The sequence below is a fragment of the Xenopus laevis genome, chromosome 6S (genome assembly GCF_017654675.1).
Source record: "Xenopus laevis strain J_2021 chromosome 6S, Xenopus_laevis_v10.1, whole genome shotgun sequence".
Taxonomy (NCBI): domain Eukaryota; kingdom Metazoa; phylum Chordata; class Amphibia; order Anura; family Pipidae; genus Xenopus; species Xenopus laevis.
The window spans coordinates 56,001,458-56,025,862 of record NC_054382.1 but is presented as its reverse complement, the minus strand read 5'-3'; the positions used below and the strand labels follow the sequence as shown (position 1 = coordinate 56,025,862).

At 38.2% G+C, this 24,405-nt stretch overlaps 1 protein-coding gene across 14 annotated transcripts in view; it reads left to right on the top strand.

The window, feature by feature from the left end:
• The window catches only part of msantd3.S (Myb/SANT DNA binding domain containing 3 S homeolog), a 52,607-nt gene that overhangs the window by 9,936 nt on the left and 18,266 nt on the right, over window positions 1-24,405 (top strand). For 11 of the 14 annotated variants that reach the window (XR_001933700.2, XR_001933698.2, XR_005962231.1 and 8 more), the window contains 3 exons: window positions 10,603-11,039; window positions 18,385-18,528; window positions 23,441-23,569. Coding sequence is in view for 7 of the 14 variants with exons in the window: in XM_018241644.2 (XP_018097133.1) it covers window positions 10,625-11,039; window positions 18,385-18,528; window positions 23,441-23,569 (688 nt within the window). In the remaining 7 variants the exon portion in view is untranslated. The remainder of the gene's footprint in view (window positions 1-10,602; window positions 11,040-18,384; window positions 18,529-23,440; window positions 23,570-24,405) is intronic. The other 3 variants (XR_001933703.2, XM_018241645.2, XM_018241647.2) reach the window with 3 other exon arrangements.

Genomic DNA, 24,405 nt, shown 5'->3' with positions numbered 1-24,405 from the left:
CTGATGCAAATAGAAAAGGCTGTTAGTTTGGGTAACAAGTTTATAAACTTATTGCATGACAAGTTATAGGTTGAACTTGATGGACGTGTGTCTTTTTTCAACCTAACTTACTATGTTACTATGGCACAGGTTGTGGAGGTGCCAACCAGACAAAGTTTTTCTGGATCTAGTGATCTCAAATGACCCAGAACTTATAGCAAATGTGCAAGTCATTGAACCCCTGGGCAATAGTGACCATAATGTTATATCATTTAATGTCTGGTGCAAAAAACAAATATACACTGGGGCAACAAAAAACATGAATTTCAGAAAAGCTAATTTTAGTGCCTTGAGAGCTGCCCTTCAGATCTGTGTTTTCAGCTAAAAACACAGAACAGAAATGGTTGTCCTTTAAAATGATATTAAATCATTACTGTTCTCAATTTATCCCCTTTAGGAGTAAATGTAGAAGCTCTAAGAATCACCTTAATATGAAAGGAAAGAAGTTAATAGGAAAGAAGAGAAAGGCAATTAAAAACTACAAGTCTGTTGGGACAGAAGCTGCATTTAACACAGTTGACCACACACTCCTCCTTGACATTCTACACTCATCTGGCATTCGGGACACTGCTCGTTCATGGTTTACATCTTATCTGTCTGACCGTTCCTTTAAAGTTTCCTTCTCTAACTCTCCTTCTGCTACTTTCCCACTCTCTGTTGGAGTTCCTCAAGGCTCTGTTCTTGGCCCCCTGCTGTTCTCGCTCTATACAACTTCACTAGGAAAACTTATTCAGTCATTTGGACTTCAGTATCACCTTTATGCTGATGACACCCAACTCTACTTGTCTACTCCTGATCTTTCTAATTCTGTCCTTTCCCAAGTCACAGACTGTCTCTCTGCTGTCTTCTCCTGGATGTCACAGCGCCACCTGAAACTGAACCTTTCAAAAACAGAACTCATATTTCCTCCAAGATCTTCCCCTGTTCTTCAGATATCACTCACCGTAAACACCACCTTTCATTCCACCACACAGGCACGCTGCCTAGGAGTTATCTTAGACTCACATCTGTCTTTTTCACCACACATTCAAACACTTGCAAAATCTTGCTGTATTCAACTGCGCAACATTGCTCGAATACAACCATATCTCAGTTCAGAATCAACTAAAACACTGATTGTCTCTCATCATCTCCCACCTTGATTACTGCAACTTACTCCTCACAGGTATTCCAACAAGTCACCTTTCACAACTCCAATCTGTTCTAAACGCGGCCGCTAGACTCATTCATCTAGCTCGCCGCTCAACATCAGCTACTCCCATATGCATGTCCCTTCACTGGCTCCCAGTTGCTTCTAGAATCAAATTCAAATTACTTACACTCACATTCAAGGCCCTTAATAATGAAACCCTATATTTCATCTCTAATCTCCAAATACACTCCTTCACGAAACCTTCGCTCTGCTTCTGATCTTCGCCTCACTTCTGCCCATTCTCGTCTACAAGACTTCTCTCGGGCTTCTGCTTTTCTCTGGAACTCTCTGCCACAAGTTGTCAGACTTTCTCCTTCTTTCCAAACTTTCAAGCGCTCCTTAAAGACCCACCTGTTTAAAGAGGCTTATTCGATGTACCTTAATTAATCATTGCTGTATCAAAAATGACAGTGTTTATATAATCCTAATGTCTCAATTGCACCCTAACCTTTAGTTTGTAAACTCTAATCTCTAGGTCCTTCTAACCCTATTGTACTCTGTAATCCTTGTTTGTTATCCACCATTTATTCCCGGTTTGCTATAACTGCAGTAAAGCACTGCATATCTTGACCGCACTATATAAATAAATGATGATGATTTAATGAATATAAACACTATTATAAATGTTGTAAATCAGCAGTTCCAGAAGGCAAAGAAAGGAAATGAAGAGTGCATTGCAGCAGGGGCAAAGACTAACCCCAAAAAGTTTTTTAAATATATTAAAAGTAAATAGTAAAAAGATGCAGGTTGAGAGTGTTGCTCCATTAAATAATGTTACCAGTATGGTTGTAACAGACACAGAAAAGGCAAATGTGCTAAATCAGTTATTTTCTTCACTGTATACAATAGAGGAGTCTTGAGTTCCCAGGCTCATTTCATAGCTGCACTGATGGCTCAGCCAAATCTAGTCAGTGGCTGACTTGCGATATGATCCATAAAACTTTATTAAAAATTATGTAAACAAGGCTCCGGGACCTGATGGCATACACCCCTGGGTTCTCAGAGAGCTTAGTTCAGTTTTAGACCAGCCCCTATTTCTGATTTTCTCAGATTCGCTTTCATCTGGTATGGTACCTTTTGGATTGGAGTAAAGCTGATGTCATTCCAATATTTTTAAAAAGGGATTACGATCTCAGCCTGGCAATTATAGGCCAGTAAGTTTGACATCTGTGGTGGGCAAACTATTTGAAGGCTTGTTAAGGGATCACATTCAAAATGTTGTCCTTGTGAATGGCATTATGAGGAGCAATCAGCATGGCTTTATGAAGGATAGGTCGTGTTAGTTAAATTATTTTTTTCAAAGGTAACTTTTTAATTGATTTTTTATAACATACATACAGCCAAGACCATTACAGTTCAGGGTATATACTGTAGTAAGTGGAAGCAACAGTGGGTGATACATCAGTAGCATATAAACAATATTTCGATACAGTAAGTAGCAATATACAAAATTTGAGTGAATTTTTAGTTCCGATCCACCTCACCATGGTTTCCAGATTTTTTCATATTTGGACTGCGTCCCTCTGGGTTCATATGTCAGTTTAATTAGGGGAATAGCATTGTGAACCAATTGTTTCCATGTTTTGACTGTTGGATGTCAGGGCCCCATCCAGTGCATGGCTATGTTTTTCACAGCATATTACTGAACGGTATCTATTTCTAGCATATTTGGACATTACAATATCCTCTAGAACTCCCAGGAGGCATATAAGAGGTGAATCAATTTTTGGGAAGTGAACGTGCTCAGTTAGTACACTGAGAATTTTAGTCCAACACCTTATTATTGGGGGGCAGAACCACATCATGTGGAAGAAGGTTGCTAGGGAGGTATTGCACCGGAGACAAGAGGGGTCATGTTCCCTATTAAGTATAAAGATGGGTTGCAGCTCACCGTTTAGTTGCTTGGTTTAGTTATCCTGCAGGGTATCCTGTGTCGATCCCCCAATAGAGAGTCAATCAAAAGAAATCCAAGTGCAGGACAAATCCACAGCAGTTTTCTTTGACTGCAAAATCTTTTATTAGGAATGTGCAAAACACAACATGTTTCGGGCTAAGCCCTTTATCAAGTGTGCAGGAACATACAAGGTGTGGGCATTTAAGCATTTCGTGACCTTTCAACTAATGTGATGCATTGTGGGTAAATCAAAATGGTATTGATTAAACCATTTAAATAACCCATACATTTTTTTTTTTTTATGGACACTTTTAAAAAAAAAATGCGTGTTATTCACATTAATTGATTTAAATGGTTTAATCAATACCATTTTGATTTACCCACAATGCATCACATTAGGTGAAAGGTCACGAAATGCTTAAATGCCCACACCTTGTATGTTCCTGCACACTTGATAAAGGGCCTAGCCCGAAACATGTTGTGTTTTGCACATTCCCAATAAAAGATTTTGCAGTCAAAGAAAACTGCTGTGGATTTGTCCTGCACTTGGATTTCTTTTGACTGGGTCATGTTCCCTCCCATGGCATGCAACTTGCTTGGGGTTATATACAGTTGGTGAATTATTTTGTATTGAACCATCCTATCCCTTTTTGAGATTAAGTAGTTATAGCTGTTGTTGGTAGCTCCCTCCAAGTCCTCTTGGGTTAATTGAGGATTATCTGTTAGCCAGTGGGCTTTTGATGTCTCAATGCTCTTGTTTCCTGTGGCTAGAATGGTTTGGTATAGTTGTGAAACTAGTTTATGGGGTGTGCAGAAGCTGGAAATATCTATAAGAATGAGGTTTATCATTCTGGCATTTAAGAGATAGTTGTCCATAGGTAAGGAAGGTGGAGTCTATAAGGAGGTTGCCTAGGTATTCCAGGCCATGGGTTAACCAATATGTGAAGTCTTGTGGAGTTGTCTAAAATGTGGGAGATATGAATTGACCCATACAGGAAGCCTAAGTGATTTTAGTGGAGGAGATATGTTGTGTAGTTTAAGGGCTAATGCCCTGGTTTTTATGTAGGACTGTGAGATGTGGATGGAAGCTTTGGTAGGTCTTATTTGTGTCAATAGGGAAAGTCCTTCCAGAAATACCAGAAGTAGGGCCTGGATAGCCATATTTGGATTGTACAGATCTGGGAGGGAGCACCAGTGGAGGTAGTACAATTGAGATGTCATATAGTATCTTTGGAGAACTGGGAGTGCCTGTCCCCCCTGCTTCATAAGGTGCAACCAATTTGTTCAGGGATACCCGGGTCATTTGCTGTTCCATAGGAAGGGAGTCAGGATTTTGTTATTATCTCTTAATGTTTTTGCTATAAGGTATAGCATATATTGTGCAAAACATAAGAATTTGGGGAGAGATATCATTTTATAGATATTTATACAACCCCCATAGTGTCAGGGCTAACTTGGCACAATTATAGAGGTCTGTTGCTAGTGAGGAATAGATGGGGGCAAGATTAAGAGTTAGATATTGATCCTGTTTAGGGTGTATAGTAATTCCCAGGTATTTTAAAGAGGTAACCCATTTAAGAGGGGTGGCAGTGGGGAGGGGTGCTGATTGTCCAAGGAGTAAAGGAGGGACTTGTCCCAATTAATAAGCAGTCCTGAGAAGTGGCCAAATTGATCAACTGCTTGTAGAAGGGATTCCAGTGAGCCTCCGGCATCGACCAGCAAAATAAGGAGACTTTCTCAACAACTGTTTGAAAAGTCAGTCCTTTAATGGCGTTTGAGTTCTTGATGAGTATCACTTGGGGTTTGATTGCCAAGGCGAATAATATAGGCGAGAGTGGACAACCTTGTCTAGTGCCTCGCATCAGTGCAAAGGAGGGAGAGGTGATGCGATTAACTCTGACCGTTGCCTTTGGTGCCTTGTATAGGAGTTTTACCCAATTAATAAAACACTCTCCTAAACCAAATCTCCGGAGCATCTCCCATAGGTATGGCCATTCTACAGAATCAAATGCCTTTGCTGAGTCTAATGAGGCTATGACCCTGGATCCTTTTCTGCATGTGCAACCTGGATATTTGTGGATAGGCGACGGATGTCAAAGGTGGCAGATCTCCCTGGCATAAAGCCGGATTGGATGTCAGACAAATTTGATTGCTTTTTATGATGAGGTAAGTAAGATGCTGGACAGTGTGGGGGGGGGGTACAGTTGATGTGATCTGTTTGGATTTTGCCAAAGCGTTGGATACCGTGCCCCACGAACGACTGCTTTCTAAACTAAGGTCTGTTGGGCTTAATGAAGTGATTGCACATGGATAGGAAACTGGCTACAGGATCGGGTACAAAGGGTGGTTGTGAAAGGGCACGTAAAGGCAAAAAAATAAAATCCCATTTTTACTTTCTTTAATGAAAAAGAAACCTATCTCCAATATACTTTAACTAAAAAATGTGTACATTTTCATTTTCATTTTACTTGCAGTCAGGAAACCAGACGGTCCCTAAGTGCTGTGCAGGGAAACAATAATACTTTCAAATGACAGGGGGGAGCCCCCCCCCACCTTAATTCCCAGAACTCGAGCAGCTTTGTTTGTTTCCCTGTAACAACTGTGTAGATTTTTATCCACAGACCCAGTACAGTCTGTATATTCTGACAGATATTATTTGACCTGTGCTGTTTTGATCATTTATGACAATCCCTAAGCTTAACCTCCCAACTGAAGCAAAGACCACACTGAGCATGTGTGTAGTCTTGGTATTACAAAGATGTTTAACAAAGATACAAGATGACAGCCCCCTGCGCCAACTTTAAAAGCATAAATTCGTTTAATTAGGCTTCTGGTGCAGTAAGTTCATGTTTATATGTTGTATAAAAAATACAGCATTTTTAGCCTTATTTTATTTTAGAATCCAGTTGCCATTTGGTACATTCTCTACTTAGAGTAAGGTTCTTAGTGGGGTCCTTTAGGGCTCGGTATTCAATCCACTTTTATTTAACTTGTTCATTAATGACTTAGGGAAGGGTATTGTAGGTAATCAGTGTTTGCAGATTACACAATACCCAGCCCAAAAAATTCCATCCATGATGTGGCATCCTTGCAACAGGATCTTGACAAACTGGCAATCTGGGCAGCTAAGTGGCAAATGAGATTCAATGTTGATAAATGTAAAGTCATGCACCTTGGATGTAAAAATATCTGAACCACGTATACCCTTAATGGGACTGCTCTAGGCAAATTCATTATGGAATAGGAACTTGCAGTCCTAGTAGATGATAAACTTGGCTGAGCAAACAATGCCAGTCAAATAAGGTCTTGAGATGTATTAAAAGGGGCATTGATTCACAAGAAGTGGTCATTCCACTTTATAGAGCACTGGTAAGGCTCCATCTAGAATATGCCGTACAGTTTTGGTCTCCATCACTCAAACAGGACATTAGAGAGGGTACAGAGAAGGGCAACTAAGCTGGTAAAAAGTTTGGGAAATCTTAGCTATGAGGAAAGACTGGCCAAATTGGGGATGTTTTGCCTTCCTCAGGATCAACTCGTAGGCAGGTTAAAAAAAAAAAAGTTAAAAGGTTTAACTTGATGGACGTGTGTCTTTTTTCCAACCTAACTTTGTTTCTATGATTTCATTACATACAACTGAATACTTCTTCACTAAAAATCTTTGTTCAGAAAACCCCCAGTACTCAAATGTTCCTGGGAAATGAGACATACCACTGTTCTCTTTTTTGTTGAAAGTGGAATAAATTATGTCTGCTGAGAGAGGTTCCCAAACATTTTCATATGACTGTATGTATTGTATTCTGAGACACAGTGAACTTTAGTAGGGGGTACATTATTTATTGCAAGCTACCTGTGTGAGGGGTTAGAATCTGTAACCCCCCCCCTACTTTCACCATGGTTCTCCATGATTACATTGTGCATTTGTGTTTATCCTGTTCTGATCTGCATGGGTTTGGGTCACATGGGGGTAGTTACTCCCCTGCTACTCTTCTTTTCCCCTCTGTGGCGATGTAAATGGATGCCCAAAGTTGCGGTTTCTTTGTAGGCCTTGCTGGAATGAGTGGTGTGCTTCTGTTTAGTTCCCATTCTCTCCACTCGCATACACTAAGGGGCCGATTCACTAAGCTCGAGTGAAGGATTCGAATGAAAAAAATTCGAATTTCGAAGTATTTTTTTGGTACTTCGACCATCGAATTGGTTAAATTCGTTCGAATTCGAACGAAATCGAACGAATCGAACGAAAAATCGTTCGACTATTCGACCATTCGATAGTCGAAGTACTTTCCCTTTAAAAAAAACTTCGACCCCCTACTTCGGCAGGTAAAACCTACCGAAGTCAATGTTAGCCTATGGGGAAGGTCCCCATAGGCTTGCCTGTGATTTTTTGATCGAAGGATTTTCCTTCAATCGTTGGATTAAAATCCTTCGAATCGATCGAACGAAAAATCCTTCGATCGATCGATCGCAGGATTAGCGCTAAATCCTTCGACTTCGATATTCGAAGTCGAAGGATTTCAATTCGAGGGTAGAATTTCGAAGTATTTTTAACTAAGAAATTCGACCCTTAATGAATCTGCCCCTAACTGTTCATTCCCCAACACTCCTTTCTTTTGGTTGTGTTGCTGCTGTTTATTCCAGCACTGAAATGAGTTGTTGGCGAGCAGTTTGTTTGGGAGGCATTGTGGTATGTGGGCACGACATGGTGCTTCAGTGTTTCTTACAGTGGCTCTTAAGAATGCTGAGAATCCAGAGGCAGAAGCTAATGGAGAACTAAAGCCAGGACTACAAAAACTCTCAAACTGGTAATTACTCCATCTCCTGAAACACTGTTTTATGTTTTCTTCCTGCCCCTTTTAAAATCTCCAGTCACATCCTAAACTTGTCCAGATTTTACCAGTTTAGTGGGGATATATATACGGCACATGTGTGCTGTACTGCACGTAAACTGTACAGTGCAAGTTTTAAATCACGTACAGAATCTGCACCATGGGGGGAGAATTTTTAATAAATGTGTTTTGAAATAAAAATATTACAACAGCATTTCAGTGTTTTTTTTTTTTTCTTTCTTTTTTTTTTAAATATAAATTAAGTCCAAATCTGTTATAAAATGCATTTCTTTGTATGTTGTTCATTTGAGTTCTTAATATATTGGATATAGTGTCAATATTTTACTGTATTTTTATGTAAATAAAAATCATCATGGACATGCTTCATATGCAAAATTCTAATTAATTTCCTATTCTAAACCAAAGGCTACTTTTCTCTGTCATATTTTACATGATTCTGCCATGAAGGATTATGTTATCGATAATAAACTTGGATGTAGCAAGCAATGCCAGTCAGCAGCATCAAGGGGTATAGATTCATAAGAGAAGACGGTTATTGTTCCACTGTTCAGAGCACTGGTAAGGCCTCATCTATAATATGTCATACAGTTTTGGTCTCCAGTGCTCAAACAGTACATTATTGAATTATAGAGGTTGCAGAGAAGGGCAACCAGGCCCGGATTTGTGGAGCGGCCACCAAGGCCCTGGCCTAGGCTGGCAGGATTTTAGGGGGCAGCATGCTGCCCAACCACGCCCGCATTGGTTAAGAAACACTGGGGATGCTCAGGAGATACAATAGTTTCCCGTATGCCATTCTACATTGCTCAGGTCCCAATAATAAAAATTTTAGAGAATAAAATGGAGGGGATGGGGGCAACGGACTACAGCAGGCCTAAGGGAGCCCACTTTGTAAATCCAGCCCTGAGGGTAACTAAGCTGGTAAAAGGTATGGACAAATCTCAGCTATGATGAAAGACTGGCCAAGATGGAGTTGTTCATGCTGGAGAAGAGGCGCTTAATGGGTGATATGATACTATGTATAAATATATAAGGGGATCATATAATAATTTTTCTAATGCTTTATTTACCAGTAGGTCCAGCTGACACAAGGTCACCCATTCCGATTAGAAGAAAAAGAGTTTTTGCCTAAATATTCGGAAGGGTTTTTTTTTTTTACAGTGAGAGCTGTAAAGATGTGGAATTATCTCCCTGAATCAGTCATACAGGCTGATTGATACATTAGATAACTGGATGGCTTTTTAGCAAGGGATGGAATACAGGGTTATCAAAGCTATGTTGTAGTACAAGTTGATCCAGGGACTAGTCCCATTGCCATCTTGGAGTCGGGAAGGAATTTTTTCACTCTCTGAGGCAAATTGGAGAGGCCTGAAATGTTTTCCTTTCTCTGGAACAACTAACCGTTAGGCAGGTTATATATAGACTTAAAAGCTTGAACTGATGGACATGTGTCTGTTTTCAACGTTACTTACTATGTAATGCTGTTGACCGTCTAAAGTGGAACCAAGGAACTGCACAGGGAACACAAAGTAAATATATTTTTAATTGTAGGCTTTCTGTTACTGTTTCAGTTGTTGCATCTTTCTTGTTACCTTTGTAGCCACTAGAATATGAAAAATAGTTCTTCATTTAATTGTAGATACTAAATATATTTTGCTTTCCAATGTATGTCAGTATGATATGAATTTTTTCCCAAAAGTGCTTGTACTGGCATATACAATTAATGACCGTTTTGAATTGAAAGTAGGAAAATACAGTTACTAAAATAAGTTGATACAAAGTTGATTAACATTGCCTCTTGCCACTTCTCCTATTGCTCAGTCGTGTTAAGCAGAATAGAAACATGATGTCTGGTGATTTTAATAGAGTGACCTCTAATTCATCTTCTAACTGTCAATGATTATCGGACACCCAACTCATGCATGAAGACAGAACGAAGAGATACAAATGCTGAGAGAGGAATAGTGAAGATAAACTTAATTATTTCAGAAAACTGTACAGAATTTTTAATTATATGTAGAGAACTTATTTCAGTATGCTATAACTTATATTACATTTTCACTTTCACAATAGTTCCCCTTTAAGTTTCCATGTGCTTTAGCAGTAATGTTTAATGACACAAACTGTAGTTTCAATATCTATCACAATAGATGTAATTTAAAGGGGACCTGTCACCCTAATAAACAAAGCAAAATGAACTTCATGAACACTGTATAAATTATTTCAATCTTGTTTCCTTCAGTCTTTTAATTCACAATCACAGCAAGCAGGTAGGTAACACTTTAACACTGTTGTTAAGGCAAGTTTTGCGTCATGCAAACATCTTGCTTGTGTATCAGAATGGGGGACCTAGCGCACCGCCCATGCACTGGCTACACGATTGAGGAGGGATAGGGAATGATGGGAGTGCTGTGACCTCTAGGAAGTGCAGAATGGAAAGTGAAATTATTTTTACCTAAGGCATAGAGGCAGGGCAGGCAATATATGATTGACAATTGAGATTTTTAAATAGATATATTACAGGTGTGGATGTTTTAATAAAAAAAAAAAGAATTTGTGTGAATTGAAGATTTAAACCTGAAGTATTAAATAATATTACAATTTTACTTACCTCTAATTTGGTCTTATTCTAGGGAGTCTGCCTTTCAGTTGAAAATGCAAAACAACGAAGTGCTGAAGCCTGCCAAGTACTTTTCGGAGCTGGAAAAGAGCGTGTTACTGGCTTTGGTGGAAAAGTATAAGTATGTCCTAGAATGTAAGAAAAGTGATGCTCGGACTATAGCCCTAAAGCAGCGCACGTGGCAAGCTTTAGCCCATGAATATAATTCCCAGCCTAGTGTGTCACTGAGGGATTTTAAGCAGCTGAAGAAATGCTGGGAGAACATCAAAGCTAGGACCAAAAAGATTATGGCCCATGAAAGGAGAGAAAAGGGAAAACTTTTTGGGCCAGAGTCTAATAGTCATCAAGCTTTGAAAGAAAAGGTTGCAAGTATGATTCCTGAGCAGCTCTATTTTGTACATAACCAGCCTGATGAAGGAAGAGGATACAATCATGATACGTCCAACCAAGGTAATAACACTCGTAATTTGCTCTCCTGGATACACAATATGCCCAGTTTGAAAGTCAGGGTGACAATTTTGGCAAATGTGTATTTGCTGTCCTAGATTTTCATGAAACCATGACAAAACAATGAGTGAATGATACACCAAAATTTTTAAGGGTTAGTTGACTTTTGAATTTACTTTATATGATGTGATAGTGATATTCTCAAAAATCTACAGTTAGTCTTCATTGGTTTATCAGCTATTGAGCTTTTTGTTCAGCAGCTCTCCATAATTAATAAAAACACTAAAAGTAATATTTTAGCCTTATCGAGCAATGTTTTGTTTTGTTTTTTTGCCTGCTGCTAATAAATAGAAGAGGATGGCAATTCACTCATAAGCAATAAAGTATAAATAATGAAGATCAATTCCAAGGGTGCTAGGAATAGGATATTCTATAACATACTACAAGCTAACTTAAAGATGAGCTACCCCTTTAACTAGACATAATGAACTCTGTATAAGCAACCCCCTCCATTCCCCCCTTTATTATAACCTTTTTAACTTCCAGATAAGCAGAAGTGCATTATGCAGGGGGTTTATCTGTTCACCGGTGATCTAAATATCTACCTGAAGAGATCCAGGAAGTAAAAAACATTTTTTTACCCTGTTTTCTTAAATAGTAAAACCATTGTTTTTTAATGATGAAATCACTAGTTACATTGTATCTTCGGCACAAACCCTATTCATTAGGGTTGTGTTGAACAAGGTACTACACAGACCCGTTACACCATTTTTTATAACGTTCCTTATAACGATATACTATTTTATCTGAATGAGTTTTTTATTCTGTAATTCTCTATAGAGAGCCAAGTATGTTTTTTCACTTCCTGTTTAAGAACAAATGCCATTGTGTTATTTGCATCTTATCCATCAACTTCTTTATTTAAAATGTATCCGTGCTGTTTAACATACAGATTTTTCCAGTACAGGGCAAACTGCATTACAATTAGACTAATTTGCCAATATGGCCTGCATACCAGCCCATGTGTGTAGTGACAGGCATGATTGATAACCTCCTGTCATCACACACCTATTGATGTCTGTCAGTAGACATGTTAAAGTAGTGGGCAGTATTGGAATTTTTTTCAAAAGAAGCATTACCCTTAACCCTTTCCCTGCCAGCCGATTTGTCCTAAATGCAAACATGTACTGCCTAGCAGTTTTAGACATTTAGTACTCTCTCCTGGGGGGGGGGAGGGGGGTCTTTTAATTTAACCAGGAAAACTATATATTGTTTTTCAGGACAACCTGAGCTTTCAAAATATGTTAAAATTTTGGTGTAATTCCACTTCTGTAAAATTATATAGGCTTCTAAGTGTAATAAAATGAAAAAAAAAATCACATGGTACAATCATATAGATCAGAAACATAATTTATTTTATGTATGAGAACGCAGCAGTTTTGGAAAGTTCTATGTCTTCTGAACGTGCCAATACCAAAATATATATAGTTTTGCTCACTTGTATAGATTGAAATTAAAAAGCAGTACACTACCAAATTTCCAAAGCACCACTACACGGCATACTTTTGATTTCAAGGCCGAACACTAACAGTAGGTTTACCCTAGAAAACTACGCAATATTAGCTAAATGCAGTCAAATTTATTGGGAGGCATTTCATAATGACCGAAAACATACAGCCAAAGCAACCCAGGAGCTTATTAAAGCAAAGAAGTGGAATATTCTTGAATGGCCAAGTCAGTCACCTGATCTGAACCCAATCAGGTTGAAGACTAAACTTCGGACAGAAAGGCCCACAAACAAACAGCAACTGAAAGCCGCTGCAGCAAAGATCTGGTTGAGCAATAAAAAGGAGAAAACCCATATTTTAGAGACTCCCACGCATTCCTTTGCCCAGCAGTTTATGCACCATCAATTAACCCATTGATTTCAAACATACCCAGAGAAAAACTTGCTATTGGCAGACAGCACAGCTTTTGATGATCTCTGTTAAGCTAAACTGAAACCTACTCATACTTTAGCGCAGGTGTACTCCATACTCTTGGACCTAAAAGGTACACAAGAACTCAAATTTAAAGCACAATGGGAGAAAGACCTTAATACTTCTTTTAGTGTCAAAGACTGGGAGCAATCCTTTGCCCTTACCCACAAATTGGCAACTGCATGCAAAGCACAAGAGACTAACTACAAGATTCTCACCAGATGGTACAGGTGCCCCACGACCCTGCATACTATCTACCCCGGGGTGTCAGATTTATGCTGGCGCTTTAACATGCAGAAATGTGATATGACACATATTTGGTGGGGTTGTCAATTATTGCAACCCTTTTGGGTTTCAGTCTTCCAGTTAATCTCCAAAGTCACAGGGATAGATATCCCACCTGATCCCTCTTTAGCATTGCTAACGATACCATCCCCTAATGCACAGTTGAAAATTGTACCTAAGGGCTTTGTAGCATTTGCAATAGCAGCAGCCAGAACTGTAATTCCCAGATTATGGAAATGTACTAGGCCTCCTACAGTGGTGGAATGGGTAACGGAAATTAACCAGATACAACGTATGGAAGAGCTACTCTCATACACAAATAAATCCCCCAACAACTATATAAAAACCTGGACGTCCTGGACCTTATTCAAATCATTCCTGGATTGTACCCGTGCTTTAGCTGCTATATGATGTTTCTTGGTGAGAAGGGTAATATCAACATATATGAATTTCTTGTACTACGAGCTAGAAGATAGATTGTGATGTTGTCGTTTTATTATGATCTGATAGATTGTGATGTGCTGATCCACCCTTGTGTTTTTATTGTTTTGAAGACCCTTGACACGACTGATTAAAGAAAAGTTAATGGATATCACTTTTATTGTTCCAGAGAAGATGTCAAGTATTATGTACTGCTGAATGCATTGACTGTAATGCAAATGCAATCAGGGGTTACACCCTTCTGATATAATTTCTATTATTATTTTGTTTTTCATTCTTCTTTTTGTATATTGTCTTTGTTTTATCTTTCTTCAAAAAAAAAGAAAACCAAATAAAGAATATGTAAAAAAAAAAAAAAAGGAGAAAACCCAGAATCTGGTGATGTCCATGAGTTCAAGACTTCAGGCTGTCATTGCCAGCAAAGGGTTATCAACCAAATATTAGAAATGAACATTTTATTACTTTGTCCAATTACTTTGGAGCCCCTGAAATGAAGTGATTGTGTTAGAAGAAAAAAAAGGCTTTAGTTCCATTTTTATGCAATCTTTTTGTTCAAACCACTGAATTAAAGCTGAAAGTTTGCAGTTCATCTGCTTCTGAGTTGTTTCATTTAAAATTCATTGTGGAAATGTACAGAACCAAAATTAGAAAAAAAAGTTGTCTGCTCTAATATTTATGGACCTAACTGTATAATATGTATGTTTACCTAATTATGTGGCATATAGGGGCCCCAAAATGTAGACACTCCATTCGGGCTACTGTAATTCCAGGTACTGCAAAATCAACACATTTACTTCATTTTGGGGTGCAAAGGTAGAAAAAAAAAAGTTCGTTCACCCCAGAAAACCATATGTTTTAGGAAAGTACACATTCCCCCCCCCAATCCAAATTGGGTATGCATGTCTTTCAACGCCAAAGCACCAAGTCGCAAACCTTTCCTAAATTTGTTGATTTTTGGTGACATTTCCAAAAGTCACCTCAAAACTTCCTTCCTGCTGCATCTTATTTCCCATATACTATGAGGTATCAAGATCAATCACCCTAAATATTAAAGCCTGCAGTCCACTGAAAAGTTTTATAGTAATGCACGTAGGTTTATCAAGGGAAAAGGCATGAATCTACCATGTGCATACTTATTTGATGGCTTACATTTACACTAATTTATAAACACTGCCAGTTTTGCAAAGTACACGTTCTAACAAATCCAAAATGGTAAATTATGCCTTTCTACTCCAAACTACCCAACTGCAAAGCTACAATAAAAGCAGAGGTTTTTGACATTTCTGAAAATAGCCTAAAAATATCGAAATTGGTCACATTTATCTCACCCAATTTCTTAATTGCAAAACACCCTAAATATTGATGCCAAGGGTCTACGGAACAGTTTGATGCCCAATATGCATAGAAATACCAAAGCAGGTGGCATATGCGCACCCAGATAAAAGTAGTGCATATGAATTTTCTCGGCTGCCTTCTGTGAACAAAGCCCCCTGACTGCTATTATGTGCCACAAGACCCTCCTAACAGCACAAAGACCCCCCAAAACATATTTTTGGAAAGTAGACATTCTGATGAATCTAGCAAAGATAAAGACGTCTTTCTACACCAAAATACCAAACTGAAAAGCTTTTCTAAACGTAGAGGTTTTTATAAAATTTATGAAAATCGCCTAAAAATGTTGCAGTTTGCTGCATTTATCTCACCCAATGTTTTACGAACAAAGGAAAATCACCCTAAATATGGACGTCAGGTCTACTGAATAGTTTGATGCCCAATATGCATAGATTTACCAAAGTATGTGGCATGTACAGACCCCAAATGAAAAACGTGCATATGAATTTTCATGCTGGCCAACTCAGCTGCTGAAAACAGAACCCCGAATGCGTTATGTGCAGTAACCCCCAATCTGTAAAATGACCCCCAGAAAACCATATATTTTTAGTAAGTTCATATTCTGGCGGATAAAACAATGTAAAATACATCTTTCTATACCAAAGTACCAAACAAAAAAACTATACTAAAGATACTTGAACAATAATGCAGGGATAAAATTGCAATAAAACCACAAAAATTTTTTAAATCAATAAAAGAACAAAATAAGCGTAAAAAACTGCGTAATTAGTAGGGATCACCGAATCCAGGATTCGATTCGAATCCTTCTGCCGAACCGAATCTGAACCCTAATTTGCATATGCAAGTGGGGGGAGTCCTGGAGCAGCATGTCTGCAGAGTCTCGGTAGGCAAGAAGTGCGTGGGCATCACAGATAGAAGGAGGAAGCAGCGCAGCAGAACCGCAATCTGCTGCTTCTGCTGCTTTTAGGTCGGCCCTGCGACAATCCTGTCACAGGACCGTCATGACAGTCCCCCAGCCTCATTGCCCAGGGGGCTGTCAATGCTGCTAAAGCTGCAGATTTCAGTCAGAACGTACTAAGGGCAGTTAAAGCCCTTGCCTGCCAGCATGTACGGCGTACGTGCTTTGCAGGCAAAGGGTTAAAGGCATACAAAACCCTCACATTTACTGTTGTAGTCTTTCTGCAAATACCTGACCCAAAAGGCTCTACACTTATAGCCAGGACACTTATTTCCTTCCAAATCTGTTTTAATTTAGTAATGTATTTAGTTCTTTGTAGCTGAGTAAATTCATTCATATTATACATATATTAATAGTTCCTGTTACTTGTGATGGTGTTGGCTTTACTGAGCAAGGCTATATTAGATCACATTGGTTTGCTGTGTGAAACTTTTCATTGTGTAGTGAGCAATTTAAAGTTAAGAGTTAAACCGTCCAGTTGCCAGCAAAAATGTCTTCACTTGACTACAATTTACATTTGTATACAGAAGAATAGTATAAGTTTTTATCCCATGTTAAAGGACCAGGCTCTACAGGCATGGGATCTGTTATCCCAGATCTGAATAGCGGGTACCATGCACTTTATTCAAATAATCCAATTATTTAAAAATTATTTCCTCTTTCTCTGTAATCATATAACAGTTCTTTCTACTTGATCCAAAGTACGATATAATTAATCTGTAATGGAGGCAAAACCAGCATATTGGATTTATTTAGTGTTTAAATGATTATCTAGTAGACTTAGGGGCAGTTTTATCAAAGGTCAAGGTGAATTTTCTAATTAAAAAAATTTGAATTTCGAGCTATCTTTGTGTACTTCGACTAGGGAATAGTTCAAAATTGAGTCGAATTTGAAAAAAATTCAAAAAATTCGGATATTGAAAATTATGTACAGTCTCTTTAAAACTCTTTAAAACTTCAACCATTCGCCATCTAAAATGTGCCAAATTGCTGTTTTAGCCTATGGGGGACCTCCTAGAACCTATTTGAAGTCAATTAGTGGACTTTGAAAAATCGATTCGAATTCTATCGAATGCGATATTACTTCGATTCGTACGATTCGAATTCGGCCAAATATGGACCTATTTGATAGAAAACGGACCTATACGGCCAAAAAAAAACCTTCAACTTCATTTCGGTTGGTCTTTTTGAATTCGAATTTCAACGTTTTTCATAATCGACCCTTGATAAATATGCCCCTTAAGGTGTGAAGATCCAATATTATGGAAAGATCCAGGTCCAGAGAATTCTGGATAACAGGTGTGCCATAGCTGTACAATTTAAGATTATATTTTATCCAGCATCTGCAAAAAACAGTCCTGTTTTAATAAGTGGTTTTCATCCCATAGGTGCAAAGGAAGCTAGTTATATATGTAAACTATATTAGAGTTTTTGACCCAAAGACCCCTATCACCAGGGTAAATAAAGTACATTGTATTCCATACCAAACCCCTCCCCCCTTTTTTATTATTGACTATTTACATGCCTACTAAATAAAATCTGTTATAGCACGTTATATATTTTTCTGAAGATAAGTTGCATAAAATGCTTGTTAGTACTGTAGCTGAAGAAAATGAATGGGCAGTAACCTGTTGGTAAAACCTTTTGAACATAGAATTCTTGTTAGTATCCTTGTAAAGTTATGGTCTTTTTGTTTGCTCCAAGCATGCAGAGGAGCCATTTCTTTTATTTTTTTCCATATAGTGACTAGAGACCAGTATCCAAGCATTCTTATAAACCTGTTAGGCCAGAGCAGTATTATCCTGGTTATCACTCCATGAGTGGGTTAAAACGGAATCCTATTCATCCTTTCCACTAATTTAGTGCCTAAATTGCAGAATTCTTCCTTGTTTTAAAACAATAAATACCAGGGATACCCTAGTTTAAATATAGACAAAAAGTAATTTACGTACTATATGGATTTTTAAATTCAGAATTGGTCAATAAAATATCTTCCTTGTAAAATTGTATTTAAAATCAGTGGCTTTAAAACTGATGATGTAATGTGATTTATATTATTAAAGGAGAAGGGAAGGCATAATCACTTGGTGGGGGCAAAAGTGTATGCGCCCTACAGTGATTATAATTTCTTACCCAAAACCCCAAGGCCAGTGCTTCTGATGAAAACTGCATCGGCCTGCAGATCCAATCACTTGAAAGCTTTCTCTTAAATAAATAGAGGGTCAGTTAGTTATACTGTCTGGCTCTACCTCTTCTGTAAAGCTACATTTATATTCTAAATGGTAAACATTATAACATTTTATTAATTGTCTTTGTGTCTTTTCTGCATTAGAAATGGACTGCAAGAGAGTTAATCTGTTAGATCTGGAAGTACTTATTGACGAACAAGGCAAAATTCTAACCAAACCTTTTAGGAAAGTACCTGAAACAAATTCATTATGTGATGATGGCTCACCTCCCCAGTCCATAGACAAATGTAAGTCTGAATATTAGTAAAGAGTTGCAAATGAATTGATTGCATGAATACTACAAATTATGGGGCTATATTATTATTGTAGTGTTGTTTAAAGAAAAAAATGGTTACATACAGTTTCCATTGCCCCTTTAATGCAACTGTGCACTATGTAATTTCTTCTCTAGTTTATAAAGCTGTGTAATGATTGTTTTGGATAAATGGATATGTAAGTGTAAAAAATGGCCTTAAATATGTAAAAGGTTGTTTAGAAACTATTTAAAAACTTGTGAAGAACTCTATTTTTGCATGATCTCTGTAATACTTCCAGTAATGTTAATGAACAGCATCTGGTCTGGCATTTCATACTTAAAGGGCATTATACCACCATGTTTAACATAACGATTGTAGTAAACATACCTTTTTTTCCTATTATATTCACAACAAAATATGGCTTTTATGATTTCTTGAGCTTATATCTAGTTTTTTAAAAAAAAAGCTATTACTGCACATTTTATGAATTTAAAAAGCAAAGACTGAATGAAAGGAAACCTTTTATTTAAGTATTTTATATAACAGTAATGATCATATAATAATCATAATTTATTTGAAAAGCATCCATGAATAAATCAAAACTACTTCTTCCTCTCCCCGCCCCCCACTCTCCACTGAACCAAAATTAGCAAATACAGTTTTGCTCTCTTCTTTTCTCCCATTTGCTTGTCCAATGCTCTTTGCTCTTATGTTCAAATGCTTTGTGCTATGTTTCCCAGTTTGTTGTAAAAGAAAATGATTAAGAACAATGCGGAGCTCTGTCCGTCAGCAATCACTTTTCATTATCCACAAATCTGGCAGAGGAAGACCTCAACTGAGAAGCTTTACCCTTTAGACAGTGGCATAATTGCCTCCTGCACAAAATATCTGAAAATAAATTGATATGGAAAATATCTGAAAATAAATTGATATGGAAAAGGCTATTGCAGTAAAAAGAATCCAAAATGATTTTTTTAAATATGTTAATTGTAAAAAAAAATGAAGCAGTAAGGGGTGGGACCTTTAGTATCAGAGGAGGGTCAGCTGGTTGACCAGATTCATTGAGGTCTGGCGAATTGCTAATGTGGTGCCTCTATTCAAAAAAGGATGCCGTTCTCAGCCTCAAAACTATAGGCCAGTTAGTCTGACGTCAGTGGTAGGAATGCTTTTCAAAGGTTTTATAAAGGATAAGATAATGGACTTTATAGCAAATCATAATACTATGAGTGTGTGCCAGCATGGCTTTATGTGTAATAGATCTTGCCAGACTAACTTCATTTCTTTTTATGAGAAGGTAAGCAGGGATGGCAGTAGATGTGATTTATTTACACTTTGCTAAAGCATTTGATACAGTGCCACACAGAAAGTTACTGGTTAAATTAAGGAAAGTTGGCCTGGAACATAGTATTTGTACCTGGATAGAGAACTCACTAAAAGATAGACTACAAAGAGTGGTGGTAAATGCAACATTTTCTAATTGGACCAGTGTTGTTCGTGGAGTACTGCAGAACTGTGTACTAGGTCCCTTGCTTTTCAACTTGTTTATTAATGACCTGGAGGTGGTCATTGAAAGTACTGTTTCTATTTTTGATGATTCTAAATTGTGCAGAACTATAGGTTCCATGCAGGATGCTGCAACTTTGCAGAGTGATTTGTCTAAGTTGGGAAACTGGGCAGCAAACTGGAAAATGAGGTTCAATGTTGATAAATGCAAGGTTATGCAGGTTCTGTCTTGCATAAAAAAGGGCATTAACTCAAGGGATGAAAACATAATTATGCCTCTTTATAGGTCCCTGGTAAGGCCTCATCTGGAGTATGCAGTGCAGTTTTGGACTCCAGTCCTTAAGAGGGATATAAATGAGCTGGATAGAGTGCAGAGACATGCAACTAAACTGGTTAGAGGGATGGAAGACTTAAATTATGAGGGTAGACTGTCGAGGTTGGGGTTGTTGTCTCTAGAAAAAAGGCACTTGCGAGGGGACATGATTACACGTACATTAGAGGACATTATAGACAAATAGCAGGGGACCTTTTACCCATAAAGTGGATCGCCGTACCAGAGGCCACCCCTTAAGACTAGAAGAAAAGAACTTTCATTTGAAGCAACGTAGGGGGTTCTTCACAGTCAGGACAGTGAGCTGGTGGAATGCATTTCCAGGTGTTGTTGTGATGGCTGATCCAGTTAATGCCTTTAAGAAGGGCTTGGATGATTTTTTGGACAGACATAATATCAAAGTCTATTGTGATACTAAATTCTTTAGTTAGTATAGGTATGGGTATATATAATTTATGTGAAAGTATGGAGGGTTGTGTGTATGGATGCTGGGTTTTCATTTGGAGGGGTTGAACTTGATGGACTTTGTCTTTTTTCAACCCAATTTAGCTATGTAATGTTCTCAATGGTGTTTGTGTGAATTGCCAAAGGTAAAACACTTGAATTGTGCTACAAATGGAAATTGCCTTCTGCAAGTTATACAATTCATATTTTTTACTGCAGCGAATCACCGTAAAGAGGCACCTTTTAGCTGTTTTGTCATAACATAATGTGCCATTACCCTTACCAGTTATATGTAGCAGTAATGGCAGTTATTTGCTTTAACCGAGAACTAACCCCTCCCCACAACATCTATTTCAGTCAGAAGTTTCTGTGTATGGAGCTGTTACAAAACTGTGAAGTTCAAAGGCGCCACCTTTCTTTCTTCTTTTCTGATGATTTACTGCACGTGCCCCTCCCTCCTCCCCCCAGGCTAACTGCCCCCCCCCCCCCGGGAAATGCTCCATACTTTATACTTACCCCTCGTCGCAGGTTCTGGCAGCAGACTTCACTACATCTTCCAGGTTCTCAGTAAGCTGACTGGGAGATCGGTATGTCAGCACATGCGCAGTTGGAGCAATTTGCCTGTTTTTTACAACTCTGCATGTGCCGAAATTGACGGAGATTGACGATCTCCCAGTCATCTTACCGAGGACCCGGAAGACGGATGCCGTGAAGTCCACTGCCAGAATCTGCGACGAGGGGTAAGTATAAAGTATGGGCTATTTCCCTGGGGGGGCATGGGGGGTATGGGGTTTTTCTTCTTCTCCTTTAAGGACTGACTCAAAATATACAATACACATAGAATATAAATGTAAATTGAGGCTGATTAGTAATTAATACAAACAGTTACTACACGGCAGCACAGAAACTAGTGCGACTGCATCAGAATTAATAAATCAATCTGTAAACTTTCATGGTTGGGGTTCTCTGGAAAAAACGCGCTTGCGAGTGGACAAGATTACACTTTACAAGTACATTAGATGACATAGCAGGGGACCTTTTTACCCAAAAAGAGTATCACGGCACCAGAGGACACCCCTTCAGACTAGAAGAAACTAACTTTCATTTGAAGCAGCGTAGGTGGTTCTTCACGCTGAGGTTGTGGAATGCACTGCTGGGTGATGTTGTGATGGCTGATTCTGTTAATGCTTTTAAGAGTGGCTTGGATGATTTCTTAGACAGACATAATATCAAAGGCTGTGTATTGATGCTGGGTTTTCATTTGGAGGGGTTAAACTTGATGGACTTTGTCTTTTTTCAACCTGATTAACTGTAACCTTGTAACAACAGTTTTCTGCTTTCAACATCCCCTAAGCTTAGCTTCTCAACAGCTGCTCAGAGCATGAGTGTCGCAGACACTTTCCAAGATGGTGACCCCCAGTAACAAGCTTGAAGTCATGGATCATTGCTGCTTTTGAGAAGCTGAAACTTTATGTGGGTGCAATAAGTTAAGTATTAAAAATATGGCATCTTTAGCCATATTCCTTTTTAGGGTTTAGGTCTCTTTTAAATACCTGCCACTCCAGTTGTTCAGAGGTTAATTGTAAGGCTGCTGTATTGAGTGGCTTTTTTGGAGAAGAAATCCATTTTTAATAGAGCCAATAAAGACTATTGTTTTAACTTTTTTTGGAGTGTGGGCTGTTTCCATGTTTTTGGGAAATATCGTAGTAACTTTGGTTGTTGGCTACTTGAGCATGCTCAGTTTTTTGGAAAAAATTCATCGGATTAGATTGATATTGCCCACCGCAATATCTCTTGTGTATGGGCACTTTTAGCCTGCATTCTTGATTGCATGAACTTTACAGCTCCCATGTGCTTTTTGTAGACGTAAATTTCGCTCATGATGTGTTAGAGGCTAAATTGCCACTGGGTTAAACCTGCTATTTTGTTTTAGAAGAGTGTAATGGTGCTGACAAATGTTAGGCATATATGCAATACGAATGATGCCATTTGTATGGGGAGGATGTAGGCTTTACATTTTTTTAAAGCAATATGCTTTAAAATTTAATTTGTGTAAATTTTTAGCTGTTTCTGAGGCAGTTGCTAAGAGTTAAGAACCCTAGGGTTAACCGAATACAGGAAGTGCATAGACTGGGCACTGACGGTGGCATGAAAGCCTGGTATTTGCTGTCCAACTGCCAATATCCTAGAACTTGCTAAAAAAGTAAACACATGTAAATTGTTAAATTTTTCAGAGGACCACTCTGAATAAGTTTACATCAATTCATTTTTTTGTTTTTTTTTAATCCCCTTTAAAAGAAGCTATTTACTACAAAATATACATATGTGTTTTTTAAACTTGTTTTAATAAAGCTTGTACTTAACACTCTATAAATGGTGTTGTGCTTACCAACTTCATGCTGGACTACTGATATGCTAGCCCATCAGAAAGGCTGAAGTGAGTCCTGAAACAAAGAAAAGGAAGCAGAGTTTTGGAAAATAATGGTTACTATTAACCAACCTGTTGCCATACAATACGTTATTTCATGTTGGTGAGCCTGTAGTAATTCTACTAATATTTTAATTTCTATATTTCTATATACTATATAAAAATGTTTAATTATGTCTTAATTTGAAATCATTCAGCCTTTCCTAATGGAGATTTGGAACTTCTCATCGATGAGCAAGGTAAAATCCAAGCCGAACCAATTCGGAAAGTGCCCGTCACAGATTCACAGTGTACACAGGGCTCGCCTTCAAGCTCCATAAAGACAGGTAAAGAGAGAAACTTAGGCTCAGAGAGGAGTGACTAAACTTAAAAGAAGTAGGCAGAGTTTTCCTTTCTATCATGCCTTAAAACACCAAAGCCATCTCCGATTGTAGATATTTTGTTTTTTTTTAAATATATTTAGACCACACTTTGGTCTGAATTTGCTTGAAGGGGTTGTTCACCTTCAAACACTTTTTTTTTCAGTTGGATTCAGATTGTTCGCCATAAACAAATACTTTTTCCAATTACTTTCTATTTGTGATCTTTTTTCTAATATTGGATTGCAAAGTTTACATTTTCAACTTCTAAAGCAGCTCAGGGAGGGGGCGTCACTGACTCTTTAACTGTTCTAAATTGATATATTTAGTTTATACATTTGTTATCTTTGTCCCTGCTGAGCAGAATCCCTGAGCTTCATGAAAGACAGCTGTTAGGGTAAGGACACACGAGGAGATTCAGGGAGATTTTGTCGCCTGGCTACTAATCGCCTCGTATTTTGAGCAACTATCTCTCTGAACTGCCTCAGCGTTTTTCCCCATAGGCTACAATGAAAAGTTGCCTGTGTTAATGCACACACGGCGATGCGTTTTCAATAGTTGCCTGAAATTACCTCACTGAGGCAACTTTGGGCAACTATTGAAAAGGCATCGCTGCGTGTGCATTAGCGCAGGCAACTTTTCATTGTAGCCTATGGGGAAAAACGCTGAGGCAGTTCAGAGAGATAGTTGCTCAAAAGATGAGGCGATTAGTAGCCAGGCGAAAAAATCTCCCTGAATCTCCTCGTGTGTCCTTACCCTTAGAATTGATGCAATAGTTGCTAATATTCCACAGATGCTGTTTG